This window comes from Helianthus annuus, chromosome 9 (assembly GCF_002127325.2).
Source record: "Helianthus annuus cultivar XRQ/B chromosome 9, HanXRQr2.0-SUNRISE, whole genome shotgun sequence".
NCBI lineage: Eukaryota > Viridiplantae > Streptophyta > Magnoliopsida > Asterales > Asteraceae > Helianthus > Helianthus annuus.
In genome coordinates, this window is record NC_035441.2 from 33,029,361 (window position 1) to 33,052,887 (window position 23,527).

Consider the following 23,527-nt stretch of genomic DNA (forward strand, 5'->3'; position numbering starts at 1 on the left):
TTCGAGATGTATCCTTATCTTTCGGACAACCAACTTTCGAAAAGATTCCAACAACGAAGGATACTTCTCAGACTTCGAAAGACTACTCGAAGGATGCTAATCTTTCGAGCTATCTCTAATCGAAAGATGATCTTTCGAAATCGAAAGATATCCTTCGAAAGCTTACTGACACACTGACACGAAAGGACAGGTTGGTGAGAAAGGTGACAGGTAGGTGAAGTTGCTTTCGGCAGAAAGTATGTTCTGCACACAAATCTTCACCAACTTTTTGACTTTCAAAAAGTTTGCCAAAACAAGTAACCTTATCCCCAAGTCCAGTCACCGGAAAGATGATCGGAACACGGCCGGAAAAATCAAAGTTTCACAAAAACGATTTTTATGTTACCCAAACCGACCCCGAACACTCCCGAAGGTTTAGAAGCCGTTTTTCAGTTTAGAAAAGCAAGAAAAACCACCAAAACGGGTGCTAAACCTAGTGTCCAAACACACCAAAGAACTTGAACAAACCGGTTTTAAACAAGGTAAAGAGCGAGGCTCTGATACCACTTGTAGGTCCCTTTTCTCGGAGGATCGAGAACAACCTAAACCTTGTTATACTAACCCACTAGCGAGTGCGGAATCCAAGCTAGTAGGCAAACCGGAATGAAGTAAGAAGAAACACAAGAACACACAAAGTTCACCGATTAACACCACTGTATTAATACGTATGAAGGTTTACGGTTACAAGCACAATGTTTACAAAACCAAAGATGTAAACTCTCAAGTGTGTGTGTGTGTGTTTCCAGCAGAATGCTCTCAACTCTCTATGTGTGCATCTGTTTTACACTAACACACTGCATGGGTATTTATACCCATACATACCAGTTCTGGTCGAAGGACTCGATAGATGGTCCGAAGGATCATCTATCGATTACAGGGAGCTCGAACGATCAGCATGGACATCGAAGGATCATCCTTCGATGTCTAATGGTTGAACTATGGTCGAACCATATCTTTCGAGCACCTCGAAGGATCAGTTGTATCCTTCGAGGCTATCCTTCGATCCAGACAACATCATGTTGTCCAAGTCAAACTAGGAGGATAGTTGACTTGGTCAACTTACAGACTGACTTTGGACATCGTTTACATACAGACCGAATACAGACAAAGTACAGACACAAGTGCACCAACAGTGCAGCAGAGCCGTAAACGTCAATTCATGTGTTCACAGGATGTATGTTCACCTCGGAAGTGTGGTCAAGGATAGGAAGTTGGTGTAGAATGCCTCCTATTTTCGCGTTTGAGACAAGGGACCTTCTTAAGTTGGTAGATTGTTATACGAAGACTAAGAAGGACAATCAGATCATTCACGGCATTATAATTACCACGTTGTGGTATCTTTGGAGTGAAAGAAATGCGAGAATTTTTAATCGTATAACTCGGAGAGCAATCGAAGTGGTGGAAACGGTTAAGTCGTGCTCGTTTTTCTTTTTTGGTACAGGCATAGGTCTAGATTGAAATCGTTTGATTTGAAAGTTTGGTATAAATATCCTTTGGATTTGATGTCATTTTGGCTTGACTAGGGGTCCTTGTTTTGAGGACTCGCTAGTGGCGTTTTTTCTTTGGTTGAATGAAGGTTATCTTAAAAAGAAAAAAAAAACCTTGGGATTCGAAGAAATTTACAAATTCAAAATTCTATATGTGCATTAAATTCTTTGATTGATACATGTTTAAATCTTTAAATCTGGAGAAGAATTGTAAATATAAATATGAATTCGTCAACTGTTTGATTTTTTTAACGTTGAATTCGTCAACACTTTCGTTTTGTTTCCCAATTTCTTACTGGCTCTTTATATATATATATATATATAAAGTGATTCGCCGTTCAAAAAAAAAATTCGTCAACACTGACACTTCAAAATTTGGTCACATACATTAATTATATCTCTTATACAAAAAGCAACTCCCACTCCTTTAATAGACACATACCCTTTTAATCAACACATACCTTTTCATTTAACACACATACCTCTTCTTTTATATTATCTATATATGCTACAAAAAAAATCAACCAAACGTTTCATTTACATATACAACGTAACTACTCACAATCATTTGAAAATTACCAACCCAACCATCATAAGGTCATAAACCAAACGGTGCTCAAGTAATATATCATTGGATCCTTTAACTATCAATCAAACCATCGCATCTGTTCATGAACCATATTATTCGAACCAACATAAACCTGTGAAATTTTCCTTCCCTAATACTTGGAAGCGGTACTTCGTTTCACAAAAGTCGCAATGGTTTATGCAAAAGTTATTTCAATTCTATAAATTAGCAACCTTCCTTATCTTATTTATTAAATAGAATTACAAATATGCATTTAATGAACTTGTGGAGTTATAGGATTCCGAATTTAGAAACTTAATTAGCCGTTAGTAATATTTATTTTTATTTGATTTCCCTTTGAAAAACAATTTCGGTTAAGGTAAAAAAGATATAATGAAATGTTATTCCAAAAAGATATATAACCAGTAAACAATTGATAGCAAAGTTAGACGTGCAAAAACCTGCACCAGATAGGGTTACGAGTATGTGTGTGACCGCAAACTCTTTCAAGACTTTCGAAGATGACTCTAAATATGCTGTCACAGTCTTGTGGATAATTCTAGCTAAGTAAGGTATACGTTGTTATTTAGAAAAATTGGGTAATAATATCTACTATTACGTGTTTCATTTTTTTTTTCTTTTATAAAGGAATTATTTTGTTATATGCCATATATCCTCCCCTGTTTTGAGACTGAACTTCATTCTATTCCAAAATGAAAACCAGTTTTCTTCTCATTTTTACATCCCTCTTATTCCAAATAATTGGTTTAAGCATCATTACAGCTTCTTCAAATGTTACATGTATCCAAAGGGACAGGCGGTCCCTTCTTGTTTTCAAACAAACCCTCACAGACACATCTAATCTTCTGTCAACATGGAGCGGAGTAGAATGTTGTCACTGGCAGGGAATTGGGTGTGACCGTCTGAATGGTCATGTTGTTGTTGGGTAATCTTGATATTGCGGGTTATTTACGGGTCATGTTCGGATCGAGTACGGGTCAAGTAATGGGTTCAAGGTTATCCGGTCACATGCTATGGGTCTTGGAGTCAATGTAGCAAGCAAGATTTGACCGAGTTTCAGTGGTAACGTGGTGAGAAATAAGTTGGAATCATTGCTATAAATCAGGAAGAAGTGGACTGAGTTATTTTGCATGTGCTAGTATTTCTTTATTATAAATAATGGGGTAGTAGAAGTTCTGTGTACCCACTTTCATATTAATAAAAGCAGAGAGTTAGAAAGTTATTTTATTTTTTATTCTCTTGTACGTGTGTTGTGATCTTGGGCCTGAACCAACATTTGGTATCAGAGCCTAGGGCTCGAGTGCAGACAGTTCGCAGGTTTGAGGGTCGTGTTCAGAGAAGGGGGTGCAGTCCCTTTAAACTGTAGATCTGGGAAAAGAAGAAGACGGTAGAGAGTTGTGATAAGAAAGCAAGCACCTGGTTTAATTAACAGCCGCCATTGAAGAAAGAAAAGAAGCAAGCCACAGCCAGACCAGGTGATTTGATTTTCTGAAGAAAAAAAAAGGGAAAGTCAGCAAGGAGCACAACAAGCATAGTGGTCGATCAAGAAGACATCGATCAAAGAAGGTATATGTTGTGAAATTGCCATCATGAAGTGAGTACGGTGGGATTCGAGTGACCGACGCCGGAGTAGAAGAACCGGCATGAAGAGTCGAAGAGAAGTAAGAGACCGCGCCAGAGAACCGTGATCAGAAAGCGAGTTCTGGCGTTAGACCGAAAGACGAGCCGCAAAAGATCGGGGGGCAGCTAGACCGAGAGAATGAAAGAAAGCAGCAAGGGTAGTAATTTCTGGTCGATTAGATCAGCGGGAAAGAGAAGGTGAAAGGTTCACCAAAGAGAAAGAAGGTGTTGCCGGAAAAGAAGAAAGGAAGCTCTCCGGTAAGAAAATGTTGCTGGGCAGAAAGAATCGATCACTGGTATGGTAAGTAATTTGAGATCGGTGATTGTTGTCATTGGAAGACTATAGCAAGATTGGAAGAACATAGCAAGAATGCAAGAGTAAGAAAGTAAGCAAGAAAGAATGAGAAAGTAATTGGCGGTGCAAGAAAGAAGAAAGAGCCGTCACAAGAAAGAAAGAAAGAAAGATCGGTAGTCGATGAGAAAGAAGAAAGAAAACCCGACAACCGAAAGAAAGAAAGAAAGACACGGACACGTTAGTTCGTAAAGAAAGAGAAAGACCGAACCGTATGGGTTCGAATAACAAGTTAGTAAGAAAGATGATTCGAAGCAAGCAAGTAAGAACATATTCGAATCCAACAAGAAAGTAGCAAGTTTAGCAAGATAACCGTTTCCGGTTAAAGCAAGAAAAGAAAGAACGAACGCAAGCAAGAACGAAGCAAGTAGAAAGAACCAAATCAAGATTACGGGGGTGAATGTTGGGTAATCTTGATATTGCGGGTTATTTACGGGTCATGTTCGGATCGAGTACGGGTCAAGTAATGGGTTCAAGGTTATCCGGTCACATGCTATGGGTCTTGGAGTCAATGTAGCAAGCAAGATTTGACCGAGTTTCAGTGGTAACGTGGTGAGAAATAAGTTGGAATCATTGCTATAAATCAGGAAGAAGTGGACTGAGTTATTTTGCATGTGCTAGTATTTCTTTATTATAAATAATGGGGTAGTAGAAGTTCTGTGTACCCACTTTCATATTAATAAAAGCAGAGAGTTAGAAAGTTATTTTATTTTTTATTCTCTTGTACGTGTGTTGTGATCTTGGGCCTGAACCAACAGTTGTGAAACTTGATCTTCGATCTTTGAATTTTCGCAGACGCCTTGTAGGTAAGTTGAGTCCTTCTTTACAGAATTTGAAACATCTGCGTTACTTGGACTTGAGCGTAAACCAATTCTCAGGAAGCATTCCTGAATTCATGGGTTCGTTTAAACATTTGGAATACCTTAATTTAACACACTCAGGTTTAAGCGGGGTAGTTCCTCATCATCTAGGAAATCTCTCAAGGTTACAATATCTTGATCTTAGTCAAGGTCCTCTCATGGATGATCTTGATCGTAGAATTTCATATGGATATGATATTGGAGCCCCTAGGCCTGTCATAGATGATTTAGGATGGGTGTCTTCCCTGCGGTCATTAAGGCACTTGGATTTATCATATATGGACCATGAACATATTGATTGGTTCCATCCAATCAACATGCTACCTTCTTTGCTTACACTGAACTTGGCATCGTGTGATATCAATATCCCTTCAGTTAAAGTCGTCAATTTCACGTCTCTTAATTCACTGGACCTCTCCTCCAATCTTATTAATTCAACCATTCCTGTCTGGTTATCAAACCTTACTGGCCTCATGCATCTAAACTTAGAACTCAACCACTTCCATGGTAAAATTCCTGATTTCATGGGAATGTTCAGCGCTCTTGCTTCCATCGACCTCTCGACCAATTCCTTTGAAACTTTGATGCCAGATACGTTATTTAATTTGAGCAGCCTCATTCATATGGACCTTTCGGGGAACAAGTTTTCTGGTCCTATTCCCGTAAACCTTGGACTACTCTTAAGGCTAGAAGACCTAGCTCTTGGTGATAATCAATTGAGTGGGAACATTACCTTGAGTCTTGGGGAGCTTTCAAAGCTCAAGACTCTAGATCTCTCCGGAAATTCGTTGGTCGGGGTCCTTTCCCAAACTCATTTCACCAAGCTAAAGAATCTAAATTGTTTGATGTTGTCTGAGAATTCGCTAGCGTTGAATTTCAGCTCTCAATGGAGGGCCCCCTTCCAACTACAGGTACTCTATGCAAGTTCCGTCAACATCGGACCCCAATTCCCGAAATGGCTTCAAACACAAACAAATCTTCAGAGGTTAGATCTTTCTAACTCAAGTATTAGCGATACAATACCAGAGTGGTTTGAGAACATCTTGTCTCATATTCTTGACTTGGATTTGTCAAATAACCATATCGGTGGCAAACTGCCACGATTTCATTTCAACAGTAGTACCCAAATACTGGATGGGATTTCCCTAAAGTTGAACTCAAACAAGTTTGAGGGGTCACTAGCAAACTTTCCAGAAAATTTGTTGATTTTGGATCTATCAGATAACTTACTGTCAGGACAGGTGCCCCAAACAGATGGAGCAATGAGCCCAAGTCTCCAAGTTGTTAATCTCTCAAAAAATCGTTTCACAGGAAACATTCCAGTACACTTATGCAATGTCCTTAGCATCCAACTTTTAGATTTATCACAAAATAAGTTTTCTGGAAGGCTTCCTGGATGCTTAGGGAACTTAACTAATTTGCAGGTGATAAATCTTGCAAATAACACCATAACCGGTGTTGTTCCAAGTTCCTTGGGTTCTCTAATACAACTAAACTCGTTGCACTTGCACAACAACAGAATTGAGGGGGGTATCCCGCTATCCTTACAAAACTTGACACGACTGGTTACAATGGATTTAGGGAAAAATATGTTCATGTCATCATGTGTGATATCCCTTTTTGGATTGGTGAAAAGCTATCTGACCTTAGAATTTTAAATCTGGAGTCGAATAAGTTTACAGGAAAGATTCCTTTACAGCTTTGTAAACTCCATGCTCTTCAATATTTAAGCTTGGCACATAATAACATAATCGGAACAATCCCTCATTGCTTCGGGAATTTAAGTGGTATGATCACGAGTTCCAACTGGATAACATTTGGATCGATGCAAACCTATGATGAAAATATTTTGGTTTCCACAAAGGGAAGGCAACAATCGTACACCAGAACAGTACTAAGGTTTTTTATATCAATAGACCTCTCTAACAACAATATCGTTGGAGAACTGCCTGATGCTCTAATGTATCTTCTGGGGTTGAAGAGCTTAAATCTCTCTGGAAACCTTCTAAAAGGACATATTCCAGTAATCATTGGAAATCTAAAGCAACTGGAATCTTTAGATTTGTCGATGAACAACCTGTCTGGTCGGATTCCCCAAAGTTTGGGTAGCTTGACCTTTCTAAGCTACTTGAACCTGTCATTCAATGATTTATATGGCCGAGTTCCAGCTGGAAATCAGCTTCAGACTCTTGATGACCCAACTATTTATGAAGGGAACAATGGACTATGTGGGCCACCAGTTTTAAGAAGTTGCAATGAAGATGATGTAAGAGACAATCATGTTGGTAAGAATGAAGGTCAAGATGATACTGAAGACTTGTGGTTTTATACTGGCATGGGCCCAGGGTTCTTTGTTGGATTTGTTGGACTACTTGGGAGTCTGCACTTCATTACTAGGTGGAGATTGGTTTACTTTGGGACTCTTGAAAACGTTTACAGTTGGTTAACGTTGTCAATTCTACTTAATCTTGGTCACCTAAGAAGGAAACTTTTCAAATGAGGTATGTTCTTTAACATCAAAAAACTAGAAAACTAACATTAAAAAAACCAAAAAATTAACAATACGTATATTCTTTAACAATATGTATATTATAAGCAGAATTCTTTAACATGTCATGACAATTAAAAAAAACAATTCTTGAAAATAAAGAAACATACCTGTTTCGGTGAAGTAGCAGGGGAGAAGGGAGGAGATCAACGACGTGGCAGGGGAGGGCGAAGCCGCAGCGACGGCGAGGCAAATCGAAGGGGAGGAGGAGGGGGCGCGACGGCGAGGTAGGGGCGGAGGTGGGCGGCGATGGAAGGGGAGAAGGAGGGGATCGACGGTGTGTGAAGGGGAGAAGGAGCTAGGGTTTTTTTGGGGTGTTTTGTGTTTGTGTAACTGAGCAAAAAGAAAGAAGAGGCTAGAAGACCCAAGTCCACATCTGCCCCAAGAAGAGGAGGTCTGGAAGACCTTTTTTAATGAAATCACTTCGAGAAAACAAACACACTGCACACTGCAGACTCAAGCGTCTGCACGTGGTCTGCGTGGGGCAGACATAAGAGGTCCTGAACAACTTTTCACAAAAAAAAAAAAAAAAACAAACACCCCCTTATACTGTGCATGAGTCTGTTATTAGTTTAGCTCACCCTTTCCTTATATATAGATACTAGATGTCTTGTACTTACACTTTTAATATGTTATGAGACATGATGAGTTTGCATACCTGATTATCATGTATTTCATGGTATAAGAGCTCAAGAATCTTAGGTGACCTTTACATTGATTTTCTGGCTAGATCTCATCTCTTTCGGCCAAACTCTGTCTTCTCCGATGAAGATTCTTCTCTTCCGGTGAGATTTCTTTCTTTCTATTGTTCTGTTTCTTCCCTGTTAGATCCTTTTCTTCTTCTTTTCACCACTATTTCTTCTTTTTTTTCCTTCTTCATCCTCTTCTGCTACTGTCATCAAATCATTGCAACAACAAGTGATGTGTCTTCTAATTTGACCAGCAATCCTTCACCACATCTACCGAATTTTACACAATGCATTCAAATAAAACTTGATTACAACAATTTTCTCAATTAAAGCACCAAATCATTACTGTTTTGTAAATTCTTGGACTATTTTGAAATTTCATAATCATAACAAGTGACGGACAATTCTGAAATTTCTCAATCATAACACACCTACACCAACCATTAGATCTGAAGGTCGAGAACTTGGGTCAAATCAGACGGATATGTGTATGTGTTTATCATTGCTACTATGTCTCCATCTCTTCTATATCTAGAAAGATGTTCTACGTCATCTTCAGAAATTTGGAAAAACCTTGAAGATTTGTTTAATAAACAGGTTTTCGTGAAAGAAAATCAATTTCGGACATAATTTGTCTTCTAAATCAGGAATTAAAGTCACCTTTGGACTCTTTATCACGAGCAAAAAGTTATCAAATAAAAAAGTTAATAATAAAAAAGGACTTCTTTGCCCACAACACAAACAATCCCTAATTTATTAATTTTATATACCAAATAAAAAATTTATATCTTTAAAACCACTTGTATTACACGAGTTAAATAAATGTAATTTTCTATCCTAAATAATAAAAAAAAAAATATATCGTTAAAAAACCCCGTGTATTTTACGAATTGAATAAATCTAATTTTGTATATCAAATAATAAAAAAATTATATCTTAAAAAACCTCTTGTATTACATGGGTCGGGTAAATGTAATTTCGTATAGTGAAAATAAAAAATATTTAATTTTTTAATACAAAGTTTGGTATACTGATAAAAATAGATTATCATGTTGCAAAATTTGTTAACGAAGTCTGAATAACTTTAACCCTTTATTTAAAACTCTGTAAATGTATAAATAATAAATAATATTAGTTAATTTTATTTTAAGTTTCGTAAAATCTATTTGATACCAAATAAACAAAACGTTCAAATATAATTAATTCAAATAAATAATATTATAATTGAGAAGGAGATTAAACTAAATAATAATTATCCATAAGATATTAAACTATTAATATTGAGTAGATGGGTTATCTATAATATAAGATATTAAACTAAATAATATTTAGTATGAGGGTTATATGTAATTAATTAGAAGAGATTAAATTAAAATAATAATTATCTATAAGAGATGGTCTAATATGATGACAAGTGTCTCTAAGGTGGTTTCTTTTATTATATAGTAAAGATAAAGATATATAATACATATATAACTTTCATTGGCCTATACTATAAATTATTTTCAAAATTTATTCCAAGTATTAAAATTACTCATTACTAAACCCAATATATTGCCCAAAAATAAAACTAAGTAACAAATCTATCAATAGATTTCTAACCTTAAAAATGTTAACTTGTAATGTGGAGTAGGTATTCCCGACTTCTCGACTTGAATGTTAGACTTATGTTACTTTATTTGAAACTTTTTAATGTGAGATCGTGCTTTATGGTTGCTTTAAAATTGATGTTTCATTTTGATAGTTTTTTACATGTTTTAAAAGAATCTGAATCAAATTGCATTTATTCGAATTCGAATTAATCAAATACGAATTGGGTTTTTTATTGAATTTGAATTCGAATCGAGTAATTCGAAAATTTGATATTCGATTCGATGAACACCCCTACTTCCTTGTTTGGATTTGGGCCTCAACACTTTGCTTCTTAGGCTAGTCAGCAGTCTTCTCCGCATTTCGGGCTATGTGCAGCTTTATCCGGTATTTGTGAGGGTGTTGATTCATGGATTCCGGATTCCGCCCACATGACTGTAGATCATTCTCTTATATTTGATTCTGCTCCATACACTAGTTCCGAGAAAGTTGTTGGAAACTATATGTCTCTTACTATCTATCACATTGGTACTACTTTACTTCATTTATTTGATCATTATCTTATTCTTAAACATGTTCTTGTGCTTCCTAGCTTAGCCAAGAACCTTTTATCAACCATTCGGCTAGTTACTAGTTAATGATTATCCTATTGATGTTATTTTCACATATTTTGGCTTGTCTAGTCAGACTCTGGTTGGACAACTCCTCCACCATACTCATGGTAATGCACATCAACTACACTAGTTGACCGCTTTCACATAGAGAGACCTGGCGTTCCCGACTAGGTCCCCTATGTCACTATTATGTCTAGATTTTTGTTTTTGAGTTTACCGGATAAATCCATGAATAAGCATTGTATAGTTTGTAGTGTATTGAAATCATCTAAATTACCATTTACTTTTATTGTATCTCATTCCACTTTAACTTTGCACATTATTCATTGTGATATTTGAGGTACTTCGTCGGTTGTATCTAGATCCAGATATCCATAATTTAATTACATTTATTGATGAGTATAGTTGGTTTACATGGTTTTATTTATTAACTTATCATTCTTAGGCGGTTGATTCATTTTGTTACTGCAAAATAACCTTTTCTCATGCACCATCAAACATATTCAGTGCGATAGTGCTCTCGAACTTATTTGTGACAAGATGATGGCTCGATACCTTTGTGATTCTTGTATTGCCTATCGTATCTCATGTCCATATACACCCCCCACAAAATGGGTTGCCCAATTGAAAAACCGTGATCTTTTTGAGGTTGCTCGTACATTGTTTTTTCATGCTCGTTTACCAAAGAAGTTTTGATATGATGCGTATGCCATAGCTGCTTCATCATTCCTCTCTGTATAAGGTTGTATTCGTTTCACGACCGGATTACTCCATTCTTCGCACTTTTGGGTGTGTGTGTAATACATTTCTTGCTGATACCCGACCGAATAAACTCTCACCCAATTCTACTCCATGTATCTTTGTTGGATACGCTCCTAGTTATTCTAGTTATCTTGGTTATGATCCTCATACATGATGTACCTTCATTTCACGACATGTTATTTTGCATGAGACTTTTTTTTCTTCTCCACCTATTTCATCCTTATTAATTCCTCCTCCTTCCTCATTTGTTTCTCCTTCTCCTTCTTCATCTTTTACTTCCTCTTCACCTTTCATTCCTCATTGTCCTCCTCGTCTTCTTCCCTTTCTACATATTATTCATCTCATCCTCCTTCTACTACTCCTAGTCATTCCATGATCACTTGTTCTCATGATTATACTCTTTAGACTCGCTAGTTTCCTGATCATTTTGTGTTTCATGTTACTACCACCCCCATTATTGAGCCCTTCACTTTTCATCAGGCATAGAAGTAGTCTGTTTGTGGGATGAGATGCGTTCAGAGATTGGTGCTTTACATTCTAACCAAACTTGGCGTCTTGTTTCGGCACCTAATGATGCTAACATTGTTGGTTGCAAGTGAGTTTAAAGGGATAAGCATAATCATGAAGGATCTATGAGCCATTATAAAGCTCAGCTTGTTGCCAAGGGCATTCACTAGATAAAGGGTGTTGATTATACTAAGACATTTAGCCTTGTAGTTTAACCACTACTATCTACCTTGTTTTCCTGTTTGTATTTTCACGTGGACAGGCTATTCGAAAAGTCGATGCCAATGTCTTTTAACATGATAACTTATCTAAGATTGTTTACATGTCACGGCCTCCAAGCTTTGTTGACTCCGCTCGACCTCATTATATTTTTTTTTTACTGTAGGAGGCCCTCCATGGTCTCAAGCAGGCACCCCAAGCTTGGTTTTTCAAGCTACCATCTGCACTTATTACTAGTGGATTTTCTCAGAGTCTAGTTGACACCTCAATTTTTGTGTATAGTCAAGATTCCATTATGTACAATGTCTTGGTCTATGTGGATGATATTATCATCACTAGGAGCTCATCTACATTAGTGATTTGATGATGTGTTACAACATTCTTTAATGATGTGTTACAACATTCCTAGCAGTGGTATTTACTTGATTTATTGCAGCACATTGTTCTACCTGAGTGTCGTTTGTTATCTACTCATGTCACTTCCGGATGACAACTCTCTCGCCACACTGTTATTCCATTGGTCGGTTACTGCTCGTGCTTAGTATCTAGTTTGGACTAGACTCAAGATTGCTTATGCAGTAGTAATGTGTCCCAGTTCTTAGAGACACCTACTACCTACTGATCGTAATTGGGTTGTAGTTAAGTGTATTTAAGGTATCTTAGAGGCACGATTTCTCATGGATTAATTATTTTTTGATCTAATAGTATTGATCTCCATGCTTATTCCGATAGTGATTGGGCTGGATGTCTTGACGATCGTATGTTGACTACTGGTTACCATGTTTTTCTTAGGCCCATTGCCTCATCATTTGGAGCTCCAAGAAAGAGCATATTGTTGAGTGTTCTAGTACAGAGGCAGAGTATCCTTCTTTAGCTCACACTGCTACTAAGATTTCGTGGATTTTATCCCTTGTAAAGGCGGTTCACATTACTCCATTATGCCCATCTACTCTTTGGTGTGACAATATTGGTGTCACTTATCATGCGGTCAATCCAATGTCTTACGGTTAATCCAGTGTTTTAGACATCTTGAGATAGACTTGCACTTTATTCAAGACATAGCATTAGCTCAAATTCTATGTGTTAACTATGTGCTTACGGCTATGCTGCTTGTCGATTTATTGACCAAAGGGTTGTCATCATCTCATTTTGACACTATTGGGTCCAAGCTTTACATTGTTTCGTACTTACAGCTTGGGGGGGGGGGGCATATTAGTGTATATTATATATGTTGAGTTGTTTAATCTGTTAGGGTTGTTGAGTTAGATATATTGTGCATGAATCACTTATTAGTTTAGGTCTCCCCTTCCCTATAGATAGACATTACTTGTCTTATACTTACACTTTTGATACATTATGAGGTATGATGAGCTTCCAAACCTGATTATTATGTATTTCAAGTATAAGTATGTAAATTTTAACAAAAACTGAGGTTAATTAATATGCCAATATCCATTTAATTACACTAAACAAAACACAATACTTCCATGTAAAAATATCTAATTTTTAGTCAATCTGGCATGTAGGTTGTTACAATCGTCAATATGGGTGAACTTGAGATACTACTGGAGTTCATTAAGGTACGCACATCTTGAACTTTTTTTATAAACTGAATCTTTTAACACTAGGGAATCCAATATTACACGAATATATTTATACATTTGAACCTCTTGCATGCAATAGGTGTTGTAATACTTGATAAGGAGAGGTTTAGGCTTATTTGAGAAGAAAATTAAATTAAGAAGTAAAAAAAAAACAAAAGAATAATTATAAAACATTAAATAATATTTTTTTTCATCTAATTTATTATTATCTTTGACTAAATTATTCATAAAAACTATCATTCTACACACTAAAATTTTTGGATGCACACATCAAAATTGTTTTTACACGTTTTGAAATTTATTCTACACATATTTAAATTTATCCGATACAGCTTGCAATTCATCCTACACACCTCGTAGTTTATTCTACACGTTAAATTAAGTTTTTTCCTCTTCGAAAAAATATATTTTTTTAAAATACGTTACAAATTTAATGTAATTAGATATTAATAACGATGGCTACCAATTAATGATCTATTTAAGTTTACCAATATACTTTTACATTAATATTAAATATAAAAAATAAATGAGGTAAAATAAAACATTCTTATTAGTTGAAATTTCTTCTTCTTTATTCTTAAAAAAAATTTCTCATTTGAAAAATTCACGATGTGAGAGTAGCTCAGTTGGTAGAGGCTTTTGCCTTTTAGTGCGAGGTCTTGAGTTCATCCCAAGCAAGGTGTAGTTTAGAATTTGGTGTAATTTAGAAGATGTAAGATTTGATATTCAAATTTTTTTTTGAAAAATTCACTACTTGATAATTATTGCAAGATTCCTTAATGGGACTTAAAACTTAAGAAATTTTATGAGAGTTCCATGTTACCCGAGCAAGCTTCATAAGGATGATTTCACATGTACACAAATGGGAATGAATGACATAGCACCATTATTGGCGATGTAGCTAGGCTAACATGACTATATATTGCATTGTTTGGGCCATAGAAGGATTGCAATGAGCTGGTTCGGACAAATATTTGCAATTCTAGTAACATATCCGTTGGGTCTCATACATACCCCTACCTCTCCCTTAATATGATATTCTTTTTGCGGGTCTTCGAACTAGTCATTAATGGTCGGCTTCATTGGTACCCTTTCGGTATGCGTTGCGAACACTTTCATTTTGAGCGTCTCATCTTCTCTATAGAACCCGTTAGGGTGTAAGGGGCACTCCTATCTTAGGAGAGTCCCCTCTCTTACTCACGGCCAATCAGCACGCGCCATGTCAACTCCTCTCTTAACTCCCCTCACACCCTCAATTTGATGGCGGCACTCCTCTCTTGGGGGACGTGTTTTTTTATTTTTTTAATTAAGAAAATATTTTTATAAAAAGTAAAACATAATTTCATAAAATAAAAAACTACATTTCATTTAATAAAATAAAAATTACATCGCAATACTACATAAAAATTTTAGAAATTGCACGGCCACCCGTACTTGTTAGCGATGTCGCGCTTTCGGGCGAGGATGAACGACAAAATTTCCGGCGGAGCATCGCCGTGCGGCTTGAGGAATGTTTTCATATGTCGATCGTACGCGTAGTTTCTCATCGTCTCGCGTTGTTCCGTTATGAGCTCGCGAGCCTCCGACTCTCTTTTCTTCCTCAATTCAATAGCCTCCAATTCAATCGCGTGCTTCCTTCTTTCATGGCGATGTACTCTTTGAATTGTGCCGCCAACTCGGCCGAGCCCTAGGACGATGTCGCTTGACGCTTGTCTCGCCGTTGTGTTCTTTGTGGCGAGGGGTCTTCGTTCATATCGGGTATGGTAGGGTCCACGTCAACGGGCTTTCTTTTTTGTGCCGAACCTTCCCTTTCCTCACCCAACAATGGGACTTGGGCCCATTTGTCGTGTTTTCGAACGACCTCCCATGCCTCGATATGTTGAAAACCGCTCGGATATCTATCTTTAAATTCCTTTAAAGCGACTTTTATCACGTTGAGATCGCTACACCCGCTTCCTCGTGTGCGATCCTACATATTATAAAATAACAACTGTTAAAAAAATATGAACTTAAAAAACAAAATTTAAAAATATACAACGTTAAAAAATAAAATTTTTACCGCTTGTTGGTATAGGCCATTGAAAAAGTTTATTTTCGTCATCATCGGGGTCCATTTAGACCGTACTTGATGCACGGTCCGGTTACTTCCACCAACAGTGGCGTTATAATGATCTAAAATCCTACGCCAAAAACCATCGCGGGTTTGTTGATTGCCCTTCTTTTTGTTGGTAGAGCAATGTACCCACGCCTTCGCCAACGCCTCTTCTTGGACTTTTGTCCAATTTTGGCGCTTCATTTTTCCCTTTTTATCCCAAGCGTCATCTTCTTCGTTGCCGGCATCTTCATCCACATTATATTCATCGTCGCCGGTGTCATCTTCATAGTCGCCCAAATTTTGAGTTTCGGGCACTGCTTCCTCGTCCTCGTGAATAGGTAGAGGACGTTCAACATTTTCTCGTGGAGATGGAACTTGTGGGGAACGAAAACCATACGGGTCGAAGGCGGGGGTTTAAGGATCCAGTGATAACAAATTTTGAAAATAGCCGAAAGTGGGTTGTGGTTGGGTGTTGTAAAAGGAGGGGTGTGAAGGTTGTTGGTAAAAAAATGGGGTTGTGAAGTATATCCGAAAGGGGGTTGTGGTTGTGCACTTGCACCGCTCGAACCACCACGAGACGGTTGCGATCCGCGTCCCTTATATTTTTTCTTGGCTTCGCGGGGTTGGTTCTCCATTGCTCGGTTTGGCTTTGTGTTGTATTTGATAGATTTTTAGAGTATAAGTTTGAGAATAGGTGTGGTAAAAAATTTAGATTTAAGTTGGTTATTTATATTGGTTTAAATTGAATTTTCTTTTTTTTTAATAATTGACCGTTGCCCAACGTTCACCGTCGATCCTTGTGCGGTGAACATACACCGATCCCCCTCCCCGAATACCCTCCCCGAAGTGATGGCGGCGGTGTTCCCGCTCGGGGAATTCAATCACCGCACCACTCCCCGTATAGTGCCCCATTCACCCTTAGTTAGTCAAAATCACATGTTCGAATATTAAATACATTTCTTATAGCTTTAAACTAGGTTAGTTCCCCGTGTGTTACACGGGTTGAACAATTTAAACTATATAGTATAGATATTTCCTGTAAATGCAAAACAAAGACAGAGACATTTACATACCATATTGACATAAATGAGTTAATATAAATGTAACCCATCAACTTGTACATATTAATAAAAAATACACCTTTATTTTACTAAAATAAAAATATAGAACCAATAAACCCCTTTTAAACATTTTTAAAATAGGTTCTACCATTAACTACTTTAATTTAATAAAATAAATAAATCGTTTACATTAATTTCAAGATAAATAATTTTGAAATCTGATAAATGTTTTAAAATATTATATTAATCTCGTATATGAATTGTTTAAATTTATATTAAATTTAATTGTATAATTATCTTTTAATTGATATTAATTATCCATAAAAACAGATAGCTTCAATGAATGATATGTGTTTTTTCATTGGTTTCTTTTATTATCTAATACTAATAAAAAGATATAGACAATGCCACATGGCATTCTTATACTAAACAAAAGCCTACTTAAAGCCATATGTCATTTTCTCCTTCAATTCACATTTATTATTATTATTAATTATTTAATTAATTAATACAAAACAATAAAAAATTCCTTAACAACTTAATACTTATAAATATTTTATTGTCTACTTAGATATTAATTATTTAATTTTGACTTATCTAAAATATATAGTTAGTTATTAGTAACAATTCTACTTATAATAAACAATTTCATATAATGTCAATGTGACAACACCTTCTTATTCTTTAAAAAAGGATTTCTTTACAATAAATTATTATTTTATATTATAATAATAAAAAAGGTAAATAATAGGTTAATCTGATATTTGAAAACCGGTTTACTTCCATGCTTTGAAAACACTTTTAATGTTATTAGACCTATGTAACAAACGCGTTTAAGGATATAATATCTTCATACTAATTTTGATACAAGACTATACTCACTGGATGTCCTAAATGGAGTTATATTTTTAGGTTTGCCATACCATTGATAATTAATAAAGGTCAATGTTCCAGTGACATTATTAAGAAATATTCATTGAAAGAATAGTTTATGTAACGAACTCGACTACAGGTCCTATCACTAGGTGACTAGGTTATTGAGGCACTCATATTATCCTCCAAAAGTAATAATAACACTTGAACATTTATCCCTAGATTTCGTTTAATACCGCCAAATAGAAATATTTCATTTATATTGAAAAGAGATAGATTCCTCTCGCCCAATGTTTTGCCATGACGATAAATAAAAGTATAGGACAATTTTTATGTAAAGTTGGTTTGTTTATAAGAGAATTGGTTTTACACATGACCAACTGTTGCATCATCTACGGTAAAGAATTCACTTATATAAATTTACAAATAGAATATAAAATTAAATAATTTACAAATTTATATCCTTAAACCCGTGTAGTACACGGGTCTAATAATCTTGTATAGTATAGATATAGATATAGATTAATTCAATTTTGTATGATATTTGTTATTTGGTTAATTTATAATATGCGTTTGATTGATTGGTAAATTCTATATGATTACCACCAACTATTTACATGTTAAAATTTAAATAAACAAAATCACATCTTAATAAGACCTTAATTTGTTTTATTAAACTCTATATTAAAAAAACTGAACCAAATTATATTTAATATATTTCAACACTGAGTGTGTAAAGTTTTAATTTGGAATGTTTATAGGAAAAAAAGTAAGATAACCACTGGCAATATCTAAATGTTACCACTTTCAAATGATTTTTCATGTTCAATATAATCATTTTTAAACTGTTATCATATATTAATTTAATCATGACTGATTTTTTTTATGACTAATTAATAAAAATAATTTAATTGATTGAATCGACTTTGAAATAAACGATCAATCTGATCAATATAATTCGGATGTAAAAGTATAAACGTAAATATTAAAATAAAATCTCTCTACGATATAATAAAACTATAATGTAACCTATTCCTATGTCTAAGGAAATTTATTATAAAAATAATAATTTAATATTAATAGTATATTTTCTAAATAAGTTTTTAATCTATACTATATCTCTACGTATATCTCATAATTATATATATTAAATAGTATATCTCTACGTATATCTCATAAATAATTATTTAATTTTAAATAATTATTTAATTTTAATAGGCTAAAAAATAGATGGCTCCAATGAGTGACATGTGTCACAAAAGTGGTTTCTTTTATTATATAGTATAGATTTGATACAATTTTATTACCTAAACAAATTAGATTTTTTGAACATCAAGAAATTAGATATATAGAAGCAAATAAGTGGATTAGTAGTAACTCTACTAAGAGAAATAGAATGTTTACAAGGATGGTTTAAATAAATGGGTATATGTTTTCCAGGTAGAGAGCCAAGTACTACCTAATATCATACTTACAATTTTTTTAAATTAATCTCTTATTCGGGATTATACCCGCCCGTCCTGAATCTTTAGGGTTCCAGGTTAGCCCCTCGGGTCGGGCAGGGGTGGTCCCACAACGAGCGGGTCAGTTCCCAAACCCAATGTTTTTTAAAAAATTAGTAGATCCGATATATTAAGTTTTATAAGGACCCATAAATATAATTAGGTGGGAACCATAAAAAAAAAAAAAGAAATTTGGTATAGTGATAAAACCCCCACTTTTTATCAACAAGAGGTGTCATGGGTTCAATCGTTGTGTAGTCTATTTTTTTCTGTTTTTTTAACTAATTGATTTTTTTATAGTTTTATAACTTGAATTTTGTTAGTTGTATTTTTTTTTTAGTTTTATAACTTAAATTTTGTCACTTGTCTTTTTGTTTAAGGATTAGTTACTAGGAATATTAAGTTTAGAAATTAGAATGATATCGTATTTTTATTGTTTATTGTGTGTTTTCTAATGAGTAATAATTATATATTTTTGTTATATGTTTCTCGCTTTGACCCGACCTAAACAAGGATCAACCCGAAAATTTGAACGTTTTGTCGTGAAAATTTTGAGAGAAATTGACCTGTAATAATCCCACCTAAACCTTATTGTCCATTAATAATCCCACCTCAGAATATTCCCTCCACCAGTTCCACCTTTCACATATTTTTCCTACAATGGTCCCCCGTTAAAAAAACTTAACGGAGTTAAGCTTTTTTCGAAATTACAAACAGATTTTTTAGGGCTTTTAATTTTAACGACGATACGAGTCCATTGATGCAAAATTTTCCTTGAAACAGTGCTCCAAACGATGAAAACGGCGCTTCAATTCGGGTGTTTAAATTTCCAATTAACCAAAATCAAGTCACTTGGAGCACCATTTCGAAGTAAGTTTTACATCAATGGACTCGTATCATCGTTCTGATCAGAAGTCCTAAAAAATCTGTTTGTAATTTAGAAAAAAAGCTTAACTCCGTTAAGTTTTTTTTTAACGGGGGACCATTGTAAGAAAAATAGGTGAAATATGAGACTAGTGGGGGGAATATTCTGAGTTGAGATTATTAATGGCCAACAAAGTCTAGGTAGGATTATTAGAGGCTAATTCCCTAAATTTTGAACACCGAAAAAAATAGACACTATCGAAAAAAAAATTCTAGGTACACCACTAGGGTCGGGATGGCCATAGATTAAGATATTCATATGTATAAATAATTTGTTTGTTTTGGTGAGTGATGATGTATGACCACGTTTAGCTCGCACTCTGATGCATTGGCCAATGAGCAAGGCTATGCAAAGGGTCAGACCCGACTCTTTTGGACCCGGATACGACCCGAGCCTTTACCTTTTTAACATGTGAAAACAGAACTACAAACTGACCTTTTTTTGTTTCTCCGGTCCCGGGTTTAAAAGGTTCTCATAGATTGTGTAAAGGGTCTGATGACTAGAACCCTAATTTAATTTAGGCATCTGCACTGAGTTGTATTAAACTAAAAAAATGTTCCACGTCAATTTTAAAACAAAAACATAAAACCTTTTACCTACCAAGAAGCTTTGTGTTACTATATTTGTTTTATTCTTTGGTCTATGGGTAACTCCTTATGATATCTTAAATTTCTTAGTCGTTGCTATTGAAACATTGGTTCCGATAATCAAATGTCTTCTTGATGGTATCCTACCATTCCTCATATTATTAAAACAAATTCAATTATCTTCGTATGTTTTCAGATTCGTATCATAAAATTAATGGCTTGACACGTTTTTAAGATTACCTTAGAACATTATTTAGAATAGCTAAATTGTTCTTAAAATCCAACTAATAAAAGTATCTTAAATAATGTTTAACTTAAGTTTGAAGGGTTAGGATATAATAGGAAGTTTATTTGGGTAGAAAGCCTAGGAAATAATCTTAACCATCTATTTATTTAAGGGGAATTGGCCTGTAATAATCCCACCTAGACCTTATTGACTATTAATAATCCCACTTCAGAATATTCCCCTCACCAGTCCCACCTTTCACCTATTTTTCCTACAATGGTCCCCTGTTAAAAAAACTTAACGGAGTTAAGCTTTTTTCCAAATTGCAAACAGATTTTTTAGGGCTTTTGATCAGAACGATGATACGAGTCCATTGATGTAAAAGTTACTTCAAAATGGTGCTCCAAGTGACTTGATTTTGGTTAATTGGAAATTTAAACACTCGAATTGAAGCGTCGTTTTCATCGTTTAGAGCATCGTTTCGAGGCAAGTTTTACATCAATGGACTCATATCGTCATTCTAATCAAAAGCCCTAAAAAGTCTGTTTGTAATTTGGAAAAAAAAGCTTAACTCCGTTAAGTTTTTTTAACGGGGGACCATTGTAGGAAAAATAGGTGAAAAGTGGGACTGGTGGGGGGAATATTCTGAGGTGGGATTATTAGTGGCCAATAAGGTCTAGGTGAGATTATTACAGGCCAATTTCCCTTTATTTAATCAAGGGCTAGATTAAATCAGTAAATTGAAGGAAAAAAAGGAGACGCGTGGGTTTGTCTAGGGGCATTCTAGTCAATCCAAGTCAATAGTTTCTCTTTCTTCCAACTCCCCCCCCCCCCCATTTTTTAAACGTTGATAACTCTTTCATACGACATTATTTTTTTTATGAAAATTGCACCAAAAAAAACGAGCGTTGTTTAATCTTTAAAACGAGTATATTATTGCTATATTTTCGAAAAAAAAAAATTAAAACCCAGTTGCGTAAGACGCAATGGAAAAAACCCAGTTGCGTAAAACGCAATGGAAAAAAAAACCTAAAAATGACATTTTTATAAAACGCAATGCACCAAAAACACAAAGAAATGTCTTATTTGTAAAACGCAATGGCCAGAAAACACAAAGAAATGTCTTATTTCTAAAACGCAATAGCCTAAGTACACAAAAGAAAGTGTACTTTCTAAAATGCAATGGACTGAAAACACTTAAAAATGTGTTTTACCTAAAACGCAATGCACAAAAAACACAAAGAAATGTCTTATTTCTAAAACGCAATAGCTAGAAAACACTTAAAATGTCTGTTTTTCTAAAACACAATGGACTGAAAACATTTAAAAAAGTGTTTTACCTAAAACGCAATGCACCAAAAACACAAAGAAATTTCTTATTTATAAAACACAATGGCCAGAAAACACTTAAAAATGTCTCATTTCTAAAACGCAATGGCTAAAAACACTTCAAAAATGTGTTTTTTTAAAACATAATAGCCAGAAAACACATAAAAATGTCTTAGTTCTAAAACGCAATGGTCTAAAAACATCAAAGAAAGTGTTCTTTCTCTAAAACGCATTGAAACAGGACAATGGTTTTGTCTGTGAATTGTCTGAACCAGGAAGTAGGAGATCAAAAGCTGTCTACGAATGCAGTTTTCCAGAGACAATTTACAGAAAATTAAATTTTCTGATGCATTTTTATTAAAGCTGTCAACCCCAGCCAGGGGCTCTGCCCCTTGGACCCCGCCAGGGGCTGCCGCCCCTTGGACCCTGCTACCAGGGGCGATGTCCCCGGACCCCGACAAGATCGTAAAACGCAATGACTAAATCAAAAACCTAGATCGTAAAAATGAAATTAAAGAATTTCTTACATGGATCGAAGTCGATTTCTTCAACGATTGACAAAATTTGAATGATTGAAACACTTGTCAGCGATTGAATCGAACGGATCAAGTGATTATCTTCAAAATCACCGAAAAAAACGAGATTTTGTATGAAATTAAACTGGGTTTTCTTCAAAAAAGCTGAAGAACACGTTGATCGGGTGTTTGAATCATTGATTGTGATGAAAATCACACTATAATGTAGTGATTATTGAGATAGTAAGTGAAGAAAAGGTTGAAAATGGTGGGTTTTGAAGTTACTGGGGAGAAGAAGGAAGAAAAAATGATACGATTGACTAAAATACTCTTTCTCTTTATTTTAAATTTTGTCACATGTCATAATCTTATTATTTCCTATCATTCCTAGCCAAAATAAACTTCGTATTTGATCCTCACCCTAACTTTAAATACAAAAGGAAATATTTCTCACATATAGTTTATTCATTATATCCGATTTATCATATTTATGTTTGCCTGTTGAAGTGAGCAATATTCTTAAACATGTTTTTCCTTTTCTTGTTCATCAGGTTATTACTATCATTGTTGTGAATGGAGGGTGGCTCAAGCGTTAAAAGCCATTTGTTTTAATAAATGTAATGATTTAAGACTTTTAAATTCCTATTAAGTTGTTAAAACCTCTTATGTTTTAAACATTTATATAATTATGTTTGTAAAATTACCATTTCAGCTATATGTGGCTTTGGATGTTATTGGAACAATGAATAAAATGTAAAATTAAATATATTATAATGTTGTATTTAATCTTGTATGTAACAATTCGTATTTTTGACTCTAATATAATTATAGGGGAAGGTTCAACCACTAGTTAGAGTGAAAATCCGAAAACTGTAAGTGCAGTTCCTGCCGGGTAACTGTCGCTTATCAGTTCTGTGTCAACCAAAGCAGAAGT

General features: G+C 35.0%; 2 protein-coding genes across 3 annotated transcripts; both read left to right on the forward strand.

Moving 5' to 3' along the window:
* Nucleotides 1–2,745: 2,745 nt before the first annotated feature.
* Nucleotides 2,746–23,302, forward strand: LOC110877456 (receptor-like protein EIX2). Of its 2 annotated transcripts, XM_022125606.2 has the most exons (4): nucleotides 2,746–3,030; nucleotides 4,846–7,448; nucleotides 13,403–13,456; nucleotides 23,145–23,302. In XM_022125606.2, exons 1-2 carry the CDS (start codon nucleotides 2,808–2,810, stop codon nucleotides 6,603–6,605), a joined length of 1,983 nt encoding a protein of 660 aa, XP_021981298.2. In that variant the 5' UTR covers nucleotides 2,746–2,807; the 3' UTR covers nucleotides 6,606–7,448; nucleotides 13,403–13,456; nucleotides 23,145–23,302. The 2 variants fall into 2 exon arrangements, with proteins under 2 accessions (XP_021981298.2, XP_035833991.1); XM_035978098.1 differs by lacking the exon at nucleotides 23,145–23,302 and having other exon boundaries at nucleotides 13,403–13,460.
* Nucleotides 6,773–7,447, forward strand: LOC118481693 (receptor-like protein EIX2). The gene has a single exon (XM_035976898.1). It carries the CDS (start codon nucleotides 6,773–6,775, stop codon nucleotides 7,445–7,447), a length of 675 nt encoding a protein of 224 aa, XP_035832791.1.
* Nucleotides 23,303–23,527: the final 225 nt, after the last annotated feature.